Source organism: Peromyscus eremicus, chromosome 3, assembly GCF_949786415.1.
Source record: "Peromyscus eremicus chromosome 3, PerEre_H2_v1, whole genome shotgun sequence".
Classification (NCBI taxonomy): Eukaryota; Metazoa; Chordata; class Mammalia; order Rodentia; family Cricetidae; genus Peromyscus; species Peromyscus eremicus.
Window position 1 is genome coordinate 133,237,088 of NC_081418.1, and position 12,034 is coordinate 133,249,121.

General features: G+C 41.7%; 1 protein-coding gene across 1 annotated transcript in view; it reads left to right on the forward strand.

The window, feature by feature from the left end:
* The first annotated feature begins 505 nt into the window (after nt 1–505).
* The window catches only part of LOC131906489 (alpha-1-inhibitor 3-like), a 54,662-nt gene continuing 43,133 nt past the window's right edge, over nt 506–12,034 (forward strand). The window contains exons 1-6 of the mRNA XM_059257111.1: nt 506–591; nt 1,762–1,945; nt 2,656–2,815; nt 2,929–2,981; nt 11,475–11,495; nt 11,714–11,882. Coding sequence (XP_059113094.1) covers nt 506–591; nt 1,762–1,945; nt 2,656–2,815; nt 2,929–2,981; nt 11,475–11,495; nt 11,714–11,882 — 673 coding nt within the window. The remainder of the gene's footprint in view (nt 592–1,761; nt 1,946–2,655; nt 2,816–2,928; nt 2,982–11,474; nt 11,496–11,713; nt 11,883–12,034) is intronic.

Consider the following 12,034-nt stretch of genomic DNA (forward strand, 5'->3'; position numbering starts at 1 on the left):
CAGGAGAACTGAAAATCTTCTTACTGGACTACTCTAGAGCTCTCAAATGAGGAAACAGAGAAACTGAGTTGTCACCTCCCAGGGAGTGCTGCTAGATTCCAGGTGACCAGAAGCAGTGAGGTAGCAAATGTCACACAATCATAGCACAGCCACCTACTGCAAAGATTTACAGGTGGGTAGTAGGAAGACTGAGAAAGTCTGCTTTAATTCAAACTAAGTAGATTCTGTGCCCTTGATCCTTTACCAACACCATCCAAGATACTCTGGCCCCATTCCTGAGACTGTTGCAACTTATTTGAGTTGTGCTGAGGTCACCACTGAATACAGTGACACTAACAGAAAATTCTTGCAAAATTCCACTTGTCTGTTTGGACACCTAGAGTGGAGGTTCCTGTTTACGTAGAGCACTCGTAAATAAAGCACTGTGTATCGGGGACGTCTCTGGAAACCCTAGCAGGGAAGAGGACATTATAGGCCCTGTCTTCTTGTCCTTCCTTCCTACACCATGTGGAAGGGCAGACAGGCTCTGCAATGTCTAATTGCAGTTCTTCTTGCCTTCCTGACCTCTACTTCCTTATCACCTGGGCAACCGTGAGTACCACCAAGGCTTCTTCCATGTTGTTTCTCCTCCAATCAAAACCATCCATTGCCTTTCACAGTTCCTTCTCCCAAAACCCTCCCTATATCATTTTACTTTTCAATTAACAAACAATAATTGTATGTATGTTTTCCAACTTTAGTATTACATAATTCTATGTTGTCATTTTTCCAATTCTAAAGCAATTACTAAACTGAGTTGTGATGTGATTTAGAATAGCACTCCTCTTACAACTGTACCACTAATATCTAAAATCCCAGTGGTCAGAGACATTTTTACGTGTTGAAACCATTTCATCTCTTTGAAGATAAATATCTACATTGTTGGCACTTTGGGTTGGAAATGTGTAGCCTATAGTTTAACTTTGGGAGGGGTAAGGATTCAGGCACACTGCAACTCTGTAGATGTTTGTGTCTTAAAACAGCACTCTTGTTAGGATCAAAGACTTTGTATTAAACTGCAAGAAGAACTTGTTATTTGGTGCCCAAATAAACACATTATCAGGATTATATTGTTGAGTGATTTTCTTGACATTTTTTGATCAGAAAAAATATATTTAAAGTGATAAAAATAAAAGCAATCTTGATTTTTTTTTCTATTATGTGATGTAGTGGTGACAGGCTAGATTTTGGGAGAATTTTGGTACAAAAAAAACTCTAATGCCAGAAAAAGGTAGAGAACAATTCCTATAGATAGCCTTTGGCACATGTTCAAGTATAACATATGTGAATCATGCTGCTCTGAATTGCACAGTCACAATATAAATCTTACATATAAGGGTACCAAAAAATAAAAACAGGGTACTGTTATTTTTCAAGACTTAAACATGATAATCAAGAACAATCATGATTAATTTTTATGAAAAGAATAATTTTTCCTCCCAGATTGTTATTCAAAAAAAATTTTAAGCCTTCTAGCACTGAATGCTCGCTGCTTAAGTGATGATAGTCCATGCCATTTGAAGCTGCCTTAATGGATATCACTGCTGAAGCTGAGTGATTACCATTACAAACACTGATAATTGACCACTCTGGGGTATCATGCTGTCACCTGCCATCTTAGGCTGGAGAATCTTGGATGGTGATGATTATTGTGAAGAAACATGGCTGTAGCCAAGGACAATGATATCTGTCCCCAGATGGCCTCAACTTTTCCCTTTCCAGGAAGTATATGGTGCTGGTCCCTTCCCAGCTCTACACTGAGACCCCTGAGAAAATCTGCTTCCATCTACTTGATCTGAATGAGACAGTGACTGTCAGGGCCTCCTTGCAGTCTAGCTGGGGAACCAGAAGTCTGTCCAATGAGTTTGTGGTTGACAAGGACTACTTCCACTGTGACTCCTTCACTGTGAGTACTAGATATCTGTCGCTGTTTGTTTTCTATATTTATGTACATGTGTGTAGATGCATATATAATATACTTACATATTTCTAAAAGAGATTGATCTAGAAACACAGCTACTACTTCATAACAATAGACACTTAGAACATTTACCCAATAAACAAATATCATAGATTATCCCACCCCAAAACAGGAAGAGCCAATACTTGTGCATGTGCTGCTTTCCCACTGAAGTTCCTCAAAGAGCCTAACCCAGAGAAGAAGTATTTTGCCACTGTGTAGTACTTGCTGCTAGTAAGTTACAAACTTCCAATTAGCACTCCATCTAATCAGAACCACATCTCCTATGTGTAGTTGCTATCCTGAATAAGTGCTGGGTTTCTTCTTCTGTACCTATCCTCAAGATGCAATTCCTACCATTATCAATATGTTAGTTTTCACTCTACCTAAGTTCCACAGTTATATCTAGTTTTCAATCAAGATTTTATTTACTCCATAAAAACTACTGTGTCTTTGTTGCTTCCATTGATCATATGAAATGTTGTGTTTTTCTTTTCATACTTTGTTTCTGACATACCCTCCTCACATAATACTTAAACAGAAACTGATGAACCCTGATGTCCTTCCCGTGGTGTGCAAGGACAGGAGGTAAGAAGGAAATCTAAGAACTCCAAAGGATCTGATGGTGAAGAGTCTTGTTTTGCTCTCGTCCTCAGCTCCCCAGAGTCTCAATTTCAGATGAGAAAGTGTCACTCTCTGTCCACATCAAAGCACAGACACACGAATTCAACAAAAAGAGTACGGTGCTGGTGAAGAACAAAGAAAGTGTTGTCTTTGTCCAGACAGACAAACCCGTGTACAAACCAGGACAGTCAGGTACGAAGGTCCATCTCGGGCTATGGAGTGAGGAAGCCATCCTGAACATGGCACAGGGAGGGCCTGGGTGTCTGGACCTCACTAGAAAGTTCTCTCTCTCTCTCTTTCTCCAGTCAAGTTTCGGGTTGTCTCTATGGATAAAAACCTACGCCCCCTGAATGAGTTGGTGAGTCTTTTACATGTGGATATTGGTGGGTTTGTAAAGACATAATGTGACTGAAATATTCTCATTTCTAGCCCCTTGCTAAGGTATGAGTTGGTCTTCTTCTCTATTCTGTTCATTTAACTATTTATACCCCTTGCTCAGCTACCATTGACCATGCAATGTCTTCCTTATATTTTGCACTCCATTACTGGTTAAGTGTCTTTGGATTTCTTTATACTTCATGGAGAATGTTACTATACAGAACCTTTGGGCTTAATCACATTTTTCAATCATTTGTTTTGTAGTTTCTGTTACTTCATGCCATCCTTAAGAAATCCATTTCTAGTCTTACAGGGGTATCTCTTACATATAACCTTGTATTTAAAATTTAGATCCTTCCCTAAATGGACTCTCTAAAGAATAAATTAGCATTTCAGAGTCTCTTGTCCTGTGCAATTCAGCAAGTGATGGGTGTTGTAGCTGGAGTTTTCTTGTGTCCATCCTGGTCCTGCAGCTGCTCAGACTTAAATTAACACATTTATACTAATCTATAAGTTGCCATGTGGCTTGTGGCTTACTGGTACTTTTACATCTTACTTACTCTGTGTCTGGCTGGCGACTCCTGACTCTTTCTTCCTGTTCCCAGAATTCTCCTCTCTGCTTAACCTGCCTATCCTATACTTCCTGCCTGACTACTGGCCATTCAGTGTTTTATTTATCAACCAAATCAGAGCAACACATTCACAGCAAACAGATCGATATCCACAGCAGGGTGTCTGTGCTAAACACCCTCTACTGCAAGTAGAGGCTTCTCTGACAGGGGTTGAGAGAAGCTTTGATCTATAAGTATAAAGATACATCAATATCAGTTGTTTTAACACTATGTCCTTTAGCAGCAGAATAATAATGGGTTCTCCTCTGGTCCTATGGCATGTTAAGCCACAGATTCTTGGCCCTATAATGATGTCTAATGTGGGTTTCATCTTGCGTAGTAGGACTTAAATCCAGTCAGAGAGTGGTTGGCTACTTCTATGACATTTGTGCTACTATTGCACCAGTGGGCGTGTCTTGCCAAGCCAGTGGTGCTCACAGTTTATAGGGTTCACAGCTGGGTGAGATAATGATCCCAGCCCTTCTGGTAGTGTGCATAGCACCTTCCTGCTCTGTGAAACTTAGCCAGTAGTGATGGTTCCAGATATCAGCAGCTTAACTGTAGAATGTGAAAGCCCAAATTAGACATCTAAATAACATCCTCTCCAACCAAGAAGCATAGATTATTGTGTCAGAGAGGAAGGAATGACTGTAAGAGCCAGAGGTAGTGAATGAATACAAAGAGTCCTCTAGACTCAGCATGGCAGCCACACATATGAACTTATAATTGTGTTAGCATGCACAAGCACATTCTAGACCAGGCCAGACCAAACCTTAGCATGGAGAGGGGACATGTACATGAAATCCCACCCTTAACTGAGGTGCTATTGCTAACTGATAGCTACTGGTGGAAACTCAGTTTTCTTTAGAGTATAGATGCAGGTAAGTCCACTACACTCCAGTGGAAGCCCACATATCCAAGAATATGTGGGAAGCACAAATTGGAATTAATGTGAAAAAAAAAAGAGAGAAAACACTAAGTCAGGTGGGTAAGGAAGGAAGGTAGTTCTGGTATGAGTTAGGGGAAGGGGTGAATATCATCAGAAAACACTGTACAAAACTCTCAAAGAACTAGCTAAAAATTAAAACAAACAATAAAATAGCTATCCCATTTTACTCAATATTCTCTTTACAGATAACAATTTACAATAGACATCATTTGGTGGAGAGCAGAGATTCTATCTTATCACAATAATCTGTTGTATAATTCTATCAAGGATATTTTATCTTTTTATTTATTGTTCTCTCACACAATACGTCATGACCATAGCTTCCCCTCCCTCCACTCCTTCCAGTCTCCCTCCCTCATCTAGATTCATGTCCCATCAGAAAAGAGCAGGCCTCCCAGGGACATCAGCTGTACATGGCATAACAAGATGTAATAAGACCAGGCACAAACCCCTTCTATCAAGGCTGGGTGAGACAACCCAGTAGAAAGAAAAGGGTCCCAAGAGCAGGCAAGTTAGTTAGAGACATGCCCACTCCCACTGTTAGGAGTCCCACAAAAACCCCAAGCAAACAACCACAGCATGCATGCAGTAGACCTAGCTCAGACCCACAGAAATCACAAGCTCTGTAATTTCTTCTTCAGTCTCTGTGAGCCCCTATGAGCCCTGCTTAATTGATTCTGTGGGCCATGTTCTTATGGTGTCTTTGACCCCTCTGGCTCCTACCATCCTTCCTCCTGTCTTTGCGGGGTTCCCTGAGCTCTGCCTAATTTTTGGCTGTGGATCTCTGGATTTGCTCCCATCAGCTGCTAGAGGAAGCCTCTCTGATGACCATTGGGCTAGGCACCAATCTTGTGAGTATAACAGAATATTATTAGAAATCATTTCATTTATTTATTTACTTGTTGATTGGGGTGGTCGGTCATGTTTGCTTCTACCCTAGATCTCTATCTGGCTTCCAGTTACTGACCATGCAGACAGTGTGGGCCATGGGCTGCCTCTAGTATCTTTGCCCTCAAGTTAGACCATTTGTTGTCATTTGTTGGCCATTCTCACAAGCTCTGAGCCTCCATTGCCTCAGCACATCTTGCAGGCAGGACAAGTTGTGGATTGAAGGTTTTGTGTCTGGGTAGGTGTCCCTGTCCCACAACTAGAAGCCTTGCCTCCTTATAGAAGATGGCCAGTTCAGACTCCATATACGTCATTACTAGGAGTCCTCAGTAGGATCACCCTCATAGGTTCCAGGAAGTTTCCACTGCACTAGGTTTCCACATTGCTCTCTAATGCCCCCTATTCCAGCTATCTCTTTCTGTACTCTCTCCCCCAATCCCTTGCTCCCCACCTGATCTCTCATGCTCCCATCCCCACTGGCTGCCAGTCTACCTGTAAAATCTTCCAAGGGAGATCCATGCATCCCTCCTAAAGCCCTCCTCGTTACTTAGCCTTTCTGGGTCTGTGGAGTGGAGTGTGATTATCTTTTACTTAGCAGCTAACAGTCATTTATAAGTGAGTACATGTCATGTTTGTCTTTCTGGGTCTGTGTTGCTTCACTCAGGATGATTTTTTTCTAGTTCCCTCCTTCATCGTATACACACACATGTGTATGGTTCTGGTGAGCAATCTCTTCATCCCTTTACCTAGCTCTGTTGGCTTATGCCACTGTAAAATTTCCAGTGCAGACTGTTGATTCACTTCCTAGCACTTTGTGTGTCTCTGTGTAATACATGTTCATTCTGTGTGTGTGTGTGTGTGTGTGTGTGTGTGTGTGTGTGTGTGTATACACATGTATGTGCTAGCCAGAAGACAATCTTAGATTTCATTTCTTGGGTGCCAAACATCATGGGTTTTGAGTCAGAGTCTGGCTGGCCTGGGGCTTAATGATCAGGCTAGGAAGCCTGGCCAGTCATCCAGTGACTGCTCTCTGTCTCTGCTTTCCATCTGGGACTACAGTGGGAACAAGTACCCACTTTTTGTGTGGATTCTGCAAATGGAACCCAGGTCTTTCTGCTTGAGCTGCTAGCATTTTACCAACTGCCTCTCCCTCCTGTCTTTTACCTCCTGGTTTCATAAGGATTACAGCACTTTCATTTTTATTTAGGTTAAATTCACTTCCTTGAATTAATCCTTGCTTCAGTATTTCAACAACTACTCCCGTATGTTTTATTTAAATTTTACTATCAGGTTACAGTTCTACAATCAGTCTTGGAAATGTGATTGAAATATTAATAACATATATATTGATTTGGAAAGAGTATAAATCATTTCATGATAAATGTTTCTGTCTAGTGCACATGTATCTGCCCATTATTTTAGATTTCCTTTTATGTAATTCATAATGGTTTGCAATGTTCTTCTTAGGCCTATTGAATGTCTTATTTGACTTATTCCTGAAATCATAGTTTTCATTAATGAATGGTGTTTATAGAATTTATAATTTGTTGCCTTCATTTTTCAATGCAATTAAGATTTTTTTCTATGTACCCTATCACTTTTTATCATGTTGATCTTGCTGAATTCTTTGGTCAAAATGACTTATCTTGGATTCCAGTAGGTTGTGTGTGTCAGTTATAAACTGATCTTGCTTTTACAGTGTAGGGTTATTTTCTCTGACAGTTAAAAAATTAAAAGTCAGGGAAAATCCTGAGCACAGCAGACAGAGTCAGCCAGTAAAGAAAAGCTTTTATTAGAGTTGAGAAAACACACACAGCAGGCACATGGGTGGGAAGACCCTCTGTAGAGGGGAATTGGGAGCCCTGCCTCTCTCTGAGGGCTGGAGTCTTTGAGGGTCTTTGAGGGGTCTTTCTTCCCTAAATTAGGGCAGATCAACTTGAACAAAGTCAGAGAGGCAGATACAAATGCAGAGTGAACTCATCTTGGTCTTTTCCTTGAATGTATCAGGCTGGTCCATTGCAGAGGTGCCCTGGTATTAGAGGCAGAGCCCTACTGTAGCCTTTAGGCCTGTGTCATAGGTCAGGAGTGTGAGGAGGAAGCCAGGATTTCACTGTTTCTATTATCCGTCTGTGGCTTTTCTTCCTGTCTGTTTACCCACCAGGGCCGGTCTAAGTATTAGTCCCTCAGCTCATAGAAACAATACACCTTCATTACTCACAGATTTTATAGCTTAGTTTCCTTTGCTGATCGTGTAGACTAGGTCATCCAGGATGATATTAAAAGAAATCATATGTAGGACTTTAGTGAAATTTTCCTTTTTCACATCTTTGTTTACTCTGCAGTCTCAATTGCCTTTTTAAAAAACAAATGGAACAAACAAACAAACATGATTTCTCCATGTAATTTTGTCTGGCTTGAAACTGTCTATGTAGACCAGGCTGGCCTTGAACTCACAGAGATCCTCCTGCCTCTGCCTCCTGATTGCTGGGATCAAAGGATGTGCCACCACTGTCTGCCTGGCTCAGCTGATGCTTTTAAAATCTGTTAAGTCAGCAGATGCCTCTTCCTTTTCTTGGTTCATCCTGATCTTGGAAACTGAAACCACAGTAGCTGTTTCCAAAAGGGCAGTGTCTGCACCCTCATCTTCAGTATTTGGAGGTGAAAGTGGGTGACAATAAAGACATGGCATTTGAAAAGAACAGGAAAGAGAAGCTTCTGTCCTGAGTACCACTTAGTTCAAAAGGTGAGGAAATAAGGCACACAAAGAGAGATCAGAGGAAAATGGAGAGAGCCTAGTCTCATCAACACAGGTCACAAAGCCAAGAGAAGCTTCCCTCACTCAAGCTGCGTGTAGTATTTGTCCATGACTATTAGCATAACTTAGAAAGGCAACTTGGTACCATGACAATTTACTTAAACCAAAGAGTCATCTCTCCACTTAGACAAACACTTTCACAGGCACTGCTAGTGGGCATGCAAGCTTGTACAACCACTTTGGAAATCAATATGGTGCTTTCTTAGAAAATTGGGAATCAATCTCCCCCAAGATCCAGCTATACCACTCTTGGGCATATACCCAAGGAATGATCAATCATACCACAAGAACACTTGCTCAGCTATGTTCATATCAGCATTGTTTGTAATAGCCAGAACCTGGAAACAACCTAGATGCCCTTCAACTGAAGAATGGATAAATAAAATGTGATACATATACACAATGGAATACTACTCAGCAGAGAAAAACAATGATATCATGAGGTTGCAGGCAAAGTGATGGATCTAGAAAAATCATCCTGAGTGAGGTAACCCAGACTCAGAAAGACAAACATGGTATGTACTCACTCACAGGAGGATACTAGATGTAAAACAAAGATGACTAGACTGCTACTCACAACTCCAGGGAGGCGACCTAGAAAACAAGACCACAAGAAAGACACAGGGATAACCCAATGACAAAGAAATGGATGAGATCTACATGAACAACATGGACGTGAATGGGGGTAAAGAATGGCAAGGGTCGAGGGAAAGAGAGCTTAGGGGAGCGGGAGATCCCAGCTGGATCAACAACAGAGAGGGAGAACAAGGAATAAAAGACCATGATAAATTAAGACCACATGAGAATAGGAAGAAGCAAAGTGCTAGAGAGGCCCACAGAAATCCACAAAGATACCCCCACAACAGACTGCTGGCAATGGTCGAGAGAAAGCCCGAACTGACCTACTCTGGTGAGCGGATGGCCAAACACCCTAATTGCCGTGCTAGAAACCCCATCCAATGACTGAGGGAACCGGATGCAGAGATCCACGGCCAGGCCCCAGGTGGAGCTCCAGGAGTCCAATTGGTGAGAAAGAGAAGGGTTTATATGAGCGAGAATTGTTGAGACCAAGGTTGGAAAAAGCACAGGGACAAATAGTCAAACGAATGGAAACACATGAACTGTGAACCAATAGCTGAGGAACCCCAACTGGATCAGGCCCTCTGGATAAGTGACACAGTTGATTAGCTTGATCTTTTTGGGAGGCATCCAGGCAGTGGGACCGGGTCCTGTACGCAGTGCATGAGTTGGCTGTTTGAAACCTGGGGCTTATACAGGGACGCTTGGCTCAGCCTGGGAGGAGGGGACTGGACCTGGCTGGACTGAATTTACCAGGTTGAACTCAATCCTGAGGGGAGTCTTTGCCCTGTAGGAGATGGGAATAGAGGGTGGGCTAGGGGGAAGGTGGGGGAGGGCATGGGAGGGGAGAGAACAAGGGAATCTGTGGCTAATAAGTAAAATTTAATTAAATTATAAAATTTAAAAAAAAAAGATGTATAACAAAAAAAATAAAAGACGTCCACAGTCACGGGTTGTTGGTGGGGTTTTCAGTACCCTCTATGAATTCCGTCCTACAGAACAGGATTCAAATCAATCAGAGACCAGTTTTCTACCCCATAAAAGTTGTGCCACTCTTGTACCAATGGGCACATCTTGCGTGGCAGGTTGGTGTTAGACATCCTAGGGTTCTCAGCTAGATGAGACCGTTGACATCTCCTCTCCTGCAGCAATCTTGTGGCATTGTGAAAGCTGATCAGCAGGGGGGATGTTAGCAGAGCACCAGCTTGATTTCTCTACACCCTTCCACCAAGGAATTCTGCTGTCTTCCACAGCAGAATATTATCAACTAGTTATTGTGGGCAATCAAGAACAGTGTCAAGATTCTGTATTGCTTTGGGGGTCTAGGGCCACCCTGGCCAGCAACTCATGAGGCGCTATCTCATGCCTAGAACTGGGGCATTTGTTTAGTGACCCTTGACCTTCAGGAGCAGCATTATCTAGACATGTAGTACATCTTCCTCTGACTCTCCTTTTAAGCTATGCTTCTTAATAGGTTTAGAAAGCAGTAAGTTTCCATGTGACTTTTTCACAGATCCTCAGTGTGGGTTAACCCTCCCATCCTCCCCTCTTGCCTCTCCCATCCTACACCCTCATCCCAAATAAATGTTCTGTCCCCAAAAGTGCACCTGTGCTTTGATATTCCATATGTCATGCTGTGTCCCCTGCCTTGAGGGATTCCCACCCAATGGTCCTCTTCTACTTACCTTGAGTCCACAAGTACTCCGGGTTTGGAGTGAGGAGCCACACATGAGAAAGAACAAACAGCAGTTATCTTTCTGAGCCTGGCTTACCTTTATAATTTTTTTGAGTTTTATCATTTACAAATTTTGTGATTTCATTTTTTACAGATGAATAAACTTTCACTGTGTATACATGTACCACAGCTTCATCATCCATTATCATGATTTATTTTTCTAGACTTTCAGAAACAAGTTCAATCTCACTAAAATTCCCTTACAACTGCCACTGCTTGGTCTCTCTTCAACTGCTAGAAATGGTTATGTTTTCCTCAAGCTGATGCTCACCTGAAGGAAATTCACCTCTTCAGTTATTACAGAACCTTAAATGACCTTGTCACTGTCTGTCTTTACTGTATTCTCCATCTGCTCTATCGGAAACACTTGGCCTGTAAAACCTCTGAACATACAGCCCTCCCCTTAGTCAGCAGCAATTTTTAGAAGAAAGAGCAGCCACTGAGCCCTTTCTTTCTTCGTATTTCTGGGCAATGGTCAGACAGTGGTTTGCTCTGTTGAACTACGTCCAGGAGGTGTGTATTGAGTTCTTGTGCTAATGCCTTTTATCTCATTAGATGAGGAGGGGAAGCCAGTGCCCTGGGTAGAGCGGCATATATAGCTTGCCCAGGACATCCCCCCAAGTTAAACATTTTGGCTGGATATAATATATAAAACTAGCAACCCATTTCACACTAAAAAATTCCTGATTTGAACAATAATTCTGTAATCTCCATACTGTAAACGCTCAGGATGAGTCTCCATAAAATTATTTTCATTGTTACTTCATAACTATAATTTTGTTATTGTTATGAATTATCATGTAAATACTTTGGAGATAGAGATTTGCCAAAGGGATCAAAACCCATAAGTTGAGAAAAGCTGTTCTAAACTAACACTGTTTTCTCTTCTGTTTCAGTTTCCTCTGGCTTACATTCAGGTAAGAAATTTAACTGTTTCATATTCAGAGAGAAATCAATCCGCTCAAAGTAACTTGATGTTGGAATGTGGTAGCAATACTGTTAGTCATCAGCCTCCCACCATTGTGGATAATTGCTTTATTATATCGCATTCCCTACCCTAATGCTTCCATCATGAACACATGTGTTGATGTAATTAAAACTCTGTTTACCTACAAAATTTAAACCTGGCTCACAGGATCCAAAGATGAATCGAATTATGCAGTGGCGGGATATTAACACAGAACATGGGCTTAAGCAGCTGTCCTTCAGCCTGTCATCAGAGCCTATTCGGGGCTCCTACAAGATAGTGATAATAAAACAATCAGGAGTGAAGAAAGAACACTCCTTCACCGTGGAGGAATTTGGTATGGCTTGGAAAGATTGAAAATGGAAAGAGATCTAGTAAGATTCTGATTATCATGGGATAAAATGTTTTGAACATATTGAGTTCAATGGGTAAGGCTGGACTTCATCAAACTCTAGCTATGGCTTTCCACCTAGCAACCTGGAACTTCCA